The sequence below is a fragment of the Schistocerca gregaria genome, chromosome 9 (assembly GCF_023897955.1).
Source record: "Schistocerca gregaria isolate iqSchGreg1 chromosome 9, iqSchGreg1.2, whole genome shotgun sequence".
NCBI classification, from domain to species: domain Eukaryota; kingdom Metazoa; phylum Arthropoda; class Insecta; order Orthoptera; family Acrididae; genus Schistocerca; species Schistocerca gregaria.
Genome location: NC_064928.1, coordinates 197,444,149 through 197,454,456, shown reverse-complemented (window position 1 = coordinate 197,454,456; position 10,308 = coordinate 197,444,149). Strand labels below are relative to the sequence as shown.

The following is a 10,308-nucleotide window of genomic DNA, read 5'->3' as shown; positions in this document are numbered from 1 at the left end:
GTAATACAGTCCCGTTCCTCGGGCCTTATTTCTTATGACAAGCTGACACAGCTGCCCGACATTCGTCACCTTGAGACTACATGTATGCAGAAACTTAATGCTCTCCGCCTCCTGGCCCACACATCTTGGGGCGCAGATCGTTCCACTCTTCTTCATCTTTACCATGCTCTGGTCCTGTCCAGGCTAGATTACGGTAGTCAGGTTTATGGCTCAGCAGCTCCTTCCACTTCGAAACTCCTTGACCTTGTTCATCATTGTGGAGTTCGTCTGGCTATTGGTACCCCTTCGCACTAGGCCTGTTGATAGTCTCTTCACAGAAGCGGGGGTTCCTCCTCTACACATCCGACAGAGCCAACTCCTCGTTTCTTACACAATTGCCATTCGCCAATTCCCTGACCGTCCTGTGTACCCCATGCTTTACGCTAATGAGGGATGTCTCCCTCCTAACATCTGCCCACAGGTGGGATTGCCGGTTGGCATGCACCTCACTTCTCTCTGTCGGGATCTCCATCTCCACTCACTGGACTGCACCCCATGTCTTTCCTTCCATAAACCCCTTAACCCCCTCCTTGGATGGTGATTAGACCACAGATTAAGATTGATCTATTCCAGGGCCCTAAAGTCTCTGTTGCGCCTTCGGTTTTCCGGCGCTTTGTCTGTGCCAACCTTGCAGAGTTCCAGGGTGCCACCATCTTTTACACCAATGTTTCTAAGACTACTGATAGGTGGGATACGGTTTCACGTCTCCTACTGACTTTGAGCGCAATTTATTGCTGGGATCATGTAGTGTTTTCGCAGCGGAGCTTCTAGCCATTCACAGGGCCCTCCTTTTTGCTTCTCAGGCCTCCCACAACAGTGTTTTAATTTGTTCAGACTCCATGAGCAGCCTGCAGGCTATCGACTGGTGCTACTCTCGTCACACATTGGTCTCTGCTATCCGTGTACTTGTCTCTGCCCTTGAGCGTGCCACCTGTTCAGTCATCTTTTTCTGGGTCAAGTCATGTGGGAATCCAAGGGAATGAATTGGCTGGCTGTTTGACTAGAGATGCAGATACTTACTCCCATTCCCTTTCATGATGCCAGCTGCAGATCTATATCAAATCTCTCTTTCCGCAATAGTGGCATGCCATCTGGAGCACTGCTGCTCGTAGTAATAAACTCCACACAATCAAGGAGCCTACTGCAGTTTGGCACTCTTCTTTCCACTCCTTTCGGAAGGAGTCCACTGTTTTATGCCGTATATCCATTGGTCAGGGTGTATACGACCCAAGACAACCTGGAGATCCGGGAAAAACTCGGGGAATTTTTTCATCCGGGAGAAAACCGGAATAAAAGCTGGGATATTTTTAGGATTCTGGGAATTCTTCATTGTTTTAGTTTTCAGTTAAATTTTTGTAATTTTGACTGGTAAGAACCGATACTCTAACAAAGGATACTTTTGCATCCCGCTACTGCAGAATAATACTGCAACAATAAAACATAAATGAGAGAAAGGAAACGAAAATAACTTAAATTGCAAAGGAAATGCGCCATATATGTCGACACACGTTGCTCATGCAAGCGGGAAAAGGGGGCGTCAAATACATATTCTTGAGGGAAAAAAAAACTTGTTTCCCAGAGCACCTAGCATCCAGAGCAATTTTGCCCATCTATTATTCATATAATTTTTAAACGCTTCTCTGTTGGTTTTTGAACTCATTTTAAGTTCATTTCTGAATGAATCATAAGTTAACTTTTGAATGCATGCATAGTGTACGTGATGTCTCTGTCAAGAGAATCCTCGTCGCATCTAGAAATAAACTTTCCGCAGACAAAAAAGGGGATGGGGCAATACGAACTGAGAGAGTAAAACCGAACGGATGACTGCCAATCGCTGTCTGCTTACATCGTTGATTGGGTTTGCGAGTGATCAGCGTTGTTATAACTACTAGCGGAATCCATAGATCTAGACTACAAGGGTGGAAATAAACGACTAACAGGAATAACAGGCGAGTAAGATTACGTATTCTCGTAGTATCCAAGAAAATGAAATTTTGACTGAAAATTTTTCGCCAGATTGCTACATTAGTAAAGACCAGTAGTACAGTCTCCAGCTAGCAGTCACTAAGTTCTGTTCTGGAAGTAACGTGTTGTACGAACACCTAACTGGAGAATAATCGCGGGATTACTAAACCTGTGATTCTGGCAGGGTTAGTGAAGTTAATCGGTGAACAAATTTTGACAGTGGCAAAAATAGCTACAGAATTGGTGATGACAAAATTGTTCGTTAGAACGAGGAAGGAGAAGAAATGGGGACATCACACAAATTATGGAAGAATAAGACGATTCGAAATGTATATAAAAATTTCGTAATACTACTTTTCGACCTCAAGCTTGAGAACCTCGTGCGTATGAATGAAATGTGAAACTATTCCCCAACATAAAGCTTATTGCCTGTAGTAGGCCTAATAGGCATTTGATATTGGTAATTATTGGATTACCATCTGTCGTTTTATGAAAATGACCATTTGTGCAAAAACAGCCTCGTTTATTTGGTGTGTTACAAAATTGCTGCCATATTAGAAAGGCCTATTTTTTTGTATCTAGCAGAGAGTGACAAAATAGACATCAGCTCGAGAAACCACACCGGTCTTGGGTATTATTTGTATTAACAGATTTTTCAGTATTAGATAACGACATTTCGATTTTTCATGTAGCAAAACGTTTGACGAACTTTGATGATGTAATAGATTCTTTCGCAGAAAGGAAAGCATGCCATGTAAAGGTGTAGCAAGATTAGAGAGGAAAAAAATGCTAGGAGCTACGGTTTTAAGAAATATCTAATTTCTTGCTTATCTCTCGTCAGTATTGGTTTTATATATCCTATATTTAATTTTATGTCACACAAAACAGCAAGTTATTAACTAATAGGCAATAAAGAGTTCAGGTTTTCTGAAGAGGTCTTGTTCTCTCGATTAGAGATAATCCCATTTGCTATTAATTGCGAGATTTTTTAAAAGAGGGGCAGGCTGTCAAACCGGCCGACTGGGAGCAGGAGAGGCAGCACAGGACATTTCAGTTTCCACTCTCCTGAATATAGTTTGGACGTGGGGTAGAAAAATGCTTTAGGAAGAGGCGTGACACTGCATTTTGGCATACTTAAGACCAAATAATATGTCGTACATTTCCTCGAATATACATGTTTTATGTTTCAGACTCATCAGAAAGATGTGCGCTACAATATTATTGAAAGGGAAACAGGGCAACCAAGAGCACAGGAAGACTTTAGTGCAATAAAACTGAATGACAAGTGCACTAACAAACAATCAGAAATTGAAAATATTTTGAATAATCATTTTTTAAATGTTGTGGAGAAAATAGGATCTAGATCTTCACTAGAAGAGGCAAGGCTATTAATAGAAGAGGCCATACCTGCGCAGTTTGAAACAACTGTAATTCCACCAACCTCTCCCTCTGAAATCAATAAAATGATAAACTCACTGAAAAGTAAAAGCTCTTACGGAATTGATGGCATTTCCAGCAAAGTACTTAAAGCTTGTTCCCCACAGATAAGTAGGATTCTCAGCCACGTATGTAATAGCTCTTTGGAGCATGGTGTTTTCCCTGATAGACTGAAATATGCCATTGTAAAACCATTGCATAAAAAGGGGGATACGTCGGATGTCAACAACTACCGCCCAATCTCTCTTCTGACAGCTCTATCAAATATTTTTGAGAAAGTAATGTATTCAAGAGTAGCCTCCCATATTTGTAAAAATAAAATACTAACAAAATGTCAGTTTGGTTTTCAGAATGGCTTTTCAACAGAAAATGCTATATATGCTTTCACTGATCAAATATTAAATGCTCTGAATAACCGGACATCACCCATTGGTATTTTTTGTGATATCTCAAAGGCCTTTGATTGTGTAAATCATGGAATTCTTTTAGATAAGCTAAATCATTATGGTTTGAGTGGGGCAGTGCACAAATGGTTTAATTCATACTTAACTGGAAGAATGCAGAAAGTTGAAATAAGTGGTTCGTGTAATGTTAAAACAACAGCTGATTCCTCAAACTGGGGTGCTATCAAGCACGGGGTCCCACAGGGTTCGGTCTTAGGTCCTTTACTGTTCTTGATATACATTAATGACTTACCATTCCACATTGATGAAGATGCAAAGTTAGTTCTTTTTGCCGATGATACAAGTATAGTAATAACATCCAAAAACCAAGAACTAAGTGATGTAATTGTAAATGATGTTTTTCACAAAATTATTAAGTGGTTCTCAGCAAACGGACTCTCTTTAAATTTTGATAAAACACAGTATATACAGTTCTGTACAGTAAATGGCACAACTCCAGTAATAAATATAGAATTTGAACAGAAGTCTGTAGCTAAGGTAGAATTTTCAAAATTTTTAGGTGTGTCCATTGATGAGAGGTTAAACTGGAAGCAACACATTGATGGTCTGCTGAAACGTCTGAGTTCAGCTACGTATGCTATTAGGGTTATTGCAAATTTTGGTGATAAGATTCTCAGTAAATTAGCTTACTATGCCTACTTTCATTCACTGCTTTCGTATGGCATCATATTCTGGGGTAATTCATCGTTGAGTAGAAAAGTATTCATTGCACAAAAACGTGTAATCAGAATAATTGCTGGAGCCCACCCACGGTCATCCTGCAGACATCTATTTAAGGATCTAGGGATCCTCACAGTAACCTCACAGTATATATATTCCCTTAAGAAATTTGTTGATAATAATCCAACCCAATTCAAAAGTAATAGCAGTGTGCATACCTATAACACCAGGAGAAAGGATGATCTTCACTATGCAGGGTTAAATCTGACTTTGGCACAGAAAGGGGTAAATTATGCTGCCACAAAAGTCTTTGGGCACCTACCAAACAGCATCAAAAGCCTGACAGATAGCCAACTAACATTTAAAAATAAATTAAAAGAATTTCTAGACGACAACTCCTTCTACTCATTGGCTGAATTTTTAGATATAAACTAAGTAAAAAAAAAAACTTAATCATTAGTGTCATGCAATATTTTGTGTAATGTAATTTCTTGTACAGACATCTTTTATTAACCTGACACGTTCCACATCATTACGAAGTGTCGTATTCATGATCTATGGAACAAGTATTAATCTAATCTAATCTAATCTAATCTAATCAAGATAAACATATTTTGAAAATTCGATGTTTTTTTTGTGTTGACGCGGTTCACCAGTATCGTAGGTCTGGGGCTGATACGCAGAACAGTCTGAGTTATAGTGGATAATCTCCACGTGACCCGTGTTTACATTTTGTGATTTTACTGTTTCTCCTATTTGTGGCCGCGAGCTATCAAGTGAATTAAAAGACATTCACATAATTACGGAAGGCTGAAATATGTCATTAGTTTCAGATTTTATTTTATTTCCACCATCCTGACAGTCAAGCATTAATCGCCTTGCGGAACAATGAAGTTATTTTTGCCTGTTTGGCTAAAGAAATTTGACTTTTGTTAACCTTTTCCACAGAGCAGTCAATGTATTTGAAGCGAAATGTTTAATTCCACAGTCCTGGCTACTTTCAACTGTTCGCTGTATTTCAAGTGCACGTTTTCATTCATTTTATAGCACGTATGGCATTATACCATAATAAAGAACCAAACATGATCTAATACAGTACTGGTGCTCCAAGAAAATTTACATCCCGAAAACCGCACTGAAAAGCTTAATATCAGGTCGAGGTCTACATCATTGGGAATCTGGACATATGAATGTGCCCTTTAAGTATGCACTTTACATGTGCACATTTTAATATGGTTCACAAAATTCCGATGCTCTTCCAGCATCCTCTGATGTCTTGTTTCTTTTATGACATAATATATGATCTTTCAATGTTTATATGTATGTACACACGGGCTTCCTATGTTATGATAGCTACCCAAGTGCAGTCTCACCTGTTATCTGCGCTCTCTGACAACTGCTGAAACGAACATATTTCTAACAGGTCATGGGAAAATATTGCGAATGGTGGTTTGAAAAGCGTCACTTTCAAAGTAAATATCCTTTTACGTAAGTTGAGTTATGTGCAAGAATGTATCATGAATTTATTAAATCACAGAGCGTTTGACTCTCAATTAAAAATCCATTCTTTGATGACGAGCCATTTCGAAGACTTTAAAACCCTGAAGATCAGGCATTTATGTCATTAGTAAAAAATTTACTAGCACGTTTGTGTGATATATCTTAAAGTGTGACACACGTAAAAAAGATCAAGCGTATATGCGAAACCCTAGCTTCTCTTGCAGCTTGAGACCAATATTATATGCGAAAGCTTTTCTTTTCTTGTAGCAACACTAACTTTCCCTGTTTGTGAGTTCGTGCTACTTAACAGTGATGTTGCTGTTGGCTGACTACATCACATGTCCTATTCTCTGAATATCTGCTGTCATCGGCTGGCGAGATCACGTGACATGAGCTACGAACGGCTTACAAAAGTGCATCAAAATCTCTATTTCAATGATTCGGAAAGTAACATGCGGTGTTTGGTGGAATTCCAATGTATATTTGCGTAATACGAAAATACGCAGCTTACATGTTGCTTCACATCAAAGATATTTCCAAAACGTGTCTTTTTCCCTGAGTTTCCTTTTCTAAAGTGCCAGGAAATTGTGTATAAAACCATAACCATTCAAAGGATTGATAAGGGAAAATATACTGTCATCCGGGAGAAAGTGTAATTTTAACTGGGAAATTCGGGAATTTTTTTTTTCCTTGTCCACATATACGCCCTGATTGCTCATACCTGGCTCACCCATTGTTTCCTCCTGCATAACTATCCACCCCCACAATGTGGTTGTGGAGCCATACTGATGATATCTCACATATTGGTGGAATGTCCCCTTCTTTCAGCCTTTCGTGTTAAGTATAGTTTCTCCGGTTCCTCAAATTTAATGTTAGCTGATGATACATGGATGGTTGAACTGGTCCTTGGTTTTCTCTGCGAAAGTGTTTTTTGTTTCAAGATGTAAGGTTCTTCTTTAATCTTGGAGCAGAGGCAGGTTTGTTGTAGTTGGGACTTCTTTTACAGTCTCCTCAGTCTGGCATGCAATGCAGCATCAGTATCAAAGCATTGGGTAGTGAGCCACGTCTTCACTGCTGGGGCGAGCTGGCGATCACTCTGAGCACCTCAAAAATCGCAGTATTTATACTGCAGTGCACATTTTAACACAACACAAAAAGCAAAGTAGCAGAGACACTGACTACACGTTACCACCGCTAGATACGTGCTGAATTTACGAACGCTGTGGCACGAAGATGGCAGCTGTAGCTTCACTCACTGGCGCAATATACCAAAATGGATATCCCTCTTATGACAGAGGTCAAATACTATGCAGTGTCATGTACAATAGTAATGTTGCTGAGCCGCTGCTGAATTTTCCAAGGAGCCTCAGATTGATTGTTGTATTTGTTTTTATCGTTAAGCTACTGAGTGACATAGCTCCTTTATCTTTCTCCGCAGGTGTTCATCACCTGCTACATCTGGTTCATAGTCAAATGCCACCACAGTGAATTCTCTAGCTGCGGAGCTAACACCAGAACACCTCACTCCTGTGACATGGTCTGGGAGTTTGGACACTGTGAGAGACACGGGGCTACACACACTGTGGAAGAAGAAAAGTGGTATATATCTGGGAAGTTATGGGCTTACTTAACTGGCCCAAGGGAAGAAATTGTGTCTCATTGGCACCTTTTTGGCATCCTGAGACAATTCAGTGGAAGCTGAGACTCTACAACCGTGTAGAAACGTATCGTGTGAGGTTAAAGCTGTTAGAAAATAAAGCTGCTGGGGATATAAGGGTGGGTCAGAACTGCACTGTAGGGGGGAAATTAATTAGTATGAAAGACATAATCATTAAAGAAGGGTCAGTGGGGAATCGTTATTTTTCATTTTCGTAAACTTTTGAGGACATGTTTACATTAAAATATGAAATCAGTTTGGTGTGTTCAGTGCAGCAGTGTGGAGTAGCAGTTAAGCCAGCACCGCAGTCTGATCTCAAAAAGGATCAGCATTCCCTGCTAGAGTCTGGAAGTTCTGCAGATTTTAAATTGTGTACCGGGAACGTGGAGACAGGAGCACACAGAGCGATACTGGCAGCACGTAGCCCCTTCTTCGCCCGCGTGCTGCGGCTCGACTCTAAGGTGTCGAAGGAGAGCCAGTTGGAGGGCCCAGATGTGAAGCCCGAAGTGTTGGCTGAGATTCTGCATTATATATACACTGGAAGTGTGAAAAATCTGGGTGACTCCACAGCAGAACTACTAGCGGCAGCTCACAGGTTTGAGCTTTGCGACCTGAATGTAGAGTGCGCCACTCACCTATCGTGGCTGCTCACGGTGGATAATGCTGTCACTACACTACAGCTGTCTGTGCCATTGAGAACCAGTGCGGCAAATTGTTAAACTCGTCTGTGGAGTTCATCCGATTACATTTCAAGCAGGTGGTGGGCACTGTCAAGTGGATTGAAGCAATTGACACACACCCAGCAGCTCTCAAGAAAATCAGTCAATGGGTAGCAGCAGCTGGAAAGAACACACTGGTTTTTAAAACGTTTTGAACGTATCACATGTCAGCACCCCCCCCCCCCCCCCCCTGCGGGTTCGGGGGTTAGAATAGACCCGCGATATTCCTGCCTGTCGTAGGAGGCGACTAAAAGGAGTCCCTCCCCCTCAAGGGGGTAGTTAGCGCCTGCGTCCGGAGACGGACGGATTCACGACCTATATTTGCGGTCATTTTGGTTTTTCACTTCTTCTGGTTTCTTCCTTCCTTTGGTTGGTTCCTTTTTTTGTTTTTCTCCATCTCACTGTTCTCCTTGCCTTCTTCTCTTTCTCTGGTTTCCGCTTCGGCGTTTGAGACAGTCTGTCCTTTCCTTCCCTCTCTCCTTTCTTTTCCTCTTTTTACTTCCTCCCTGTGCGTGCCTGAAGGCCGACCCACGCGTTCGCACGCGTAGCCGGTGACGGGGTAACGCGTAATTCCCCGCCCTGGGTAGACAAGTAAGGCACGCACGTACCCCCTGGTAAAGGCCAGGCCCAGGGAGGGGTGATTGCCTGAGCTGACACCTTCCGACCATGCCGATTGGTCCCTCCGTCCGTTTCTCGGGAGGTGTGACCTGAGGTGTGAACAATCACCTAAGGCGGGAGTGCCCTCTGAGAGGGTCCCCACAAGGAAGGAGCGCGCCATCGGAGACGCTGGCAATCATGGGGGATTCTTCCGAAATGGATTTCTCTTCTTCTTCTCTCTCGACTTCTGCCCACAAACGGAACTTGACCAGCCACCAGTGACAAAAGTACTACCGCCTGCCCCACAGTTCCTCGTAGTTTCTCGATCTGAGGACGGAAAGGATTTTTCCTCTGTCAACCCTTTCGTTATCCAGAAGGGCGTAGATGCCATAGCCGGATCTGTCAAGTCTTGTACCAGGTTGCGTAATGGTACCTTGTTACTAGAAACTGAGAGTGCCTTTCAGGCACAAAAACTGCTTCGGGCCACACTCCTGTACACGTTCCCTGTCCGGGTGGAGGCTCACCGCACTTTGAATTCGTCTCGTGGTGTGGTATATACTAGATAACTCGACGGATTGACTGACAAGGAGATTCAGTCTTTCCTCGCTGAGCAGGGCGTGACGGCTGTCCATAGGGTCATGAAAAAGGTGAACAATGACCTTGTACCGACCTGGACACTTTTCTTGACCTTTGATAGTGTTCAGCTGCCATCGCGCATCAAAGCGGGCTACGAGGTTATTTCTGTTCGCCCCTATGTCCCGACACCTACGCGCTGCTACCAGTGTTAGCGTTTTAATCACACTCGCCAGTCTTGTTCCAATGTGGTACATGTGTGACTTGTGGCAGGGATGCCCATGAGGGTGACTGTCCACCTCCGTCTCCTCGTTGTGTGAACTGTCGCGGTGACCATGCAGCGTCCTCCTGCGACTGTCCCGTCTACAAGGAAGAATGCTGTATCCAAGAAATTCGGGTCAAAGAGAAAGTCTCCACCTCGGCTGCTCGCAAGCTATTCGCTAGTAGGAAGCCCATGTTGCTCCCAGCGGGGAAGTACAGTACTGTCCTCGCCTCTCCTCGAACTTCCAGGGAGGTGGCGACGCAGACATGCGATCTGACCTTCAGCACTACGGTCGTCCGTTCGGCCAGTGCTAAGATCGCCCGGTCGACGTCTCCTCTTCCTCCCGTCGCCCCTCCGACACAAGCACCTTTATCAGCTTCTGCCAGGACGAAGACCCAGAAGTCAGAAGCACGGGCCTTCAAGAAGGAACCGTCT

The 10,308-nt window shown here is 42.8% G+C and overlaps 1 protein-coding gene across 1 annotated transcript; it reads left to right on the top strand.

The window, feature by feature from the left end:
• Positions 1 to 7,952: 7,952 nt before the first annotated feature.
• On the top strand, positions 7,953 to 8,441 carry LOC126291508 (speckle-type POZ protein B-like). The gene has a single exon (XM_049985014.1). The coding sequence runs from the start codon at positions 7,953 to 7,955 to the stop codon at positions 8,439 to 8,441; it is 489 nt and encodes a 162-aa protein (XP_049840971.1).
• Positions 8,442 to 10,308: the final 1,867 nt, after the last annotated feature.

Bases quoted from the DNA above. Each gene is read 5' to 3' on its own strand.
- LOC126291508 (XM_049985014.1), top strand. From the start codon at position 7,953: ATGTTTACATTAAAATATGAAATCAGTTTGGTGTGTTCAGTGCAGCAG.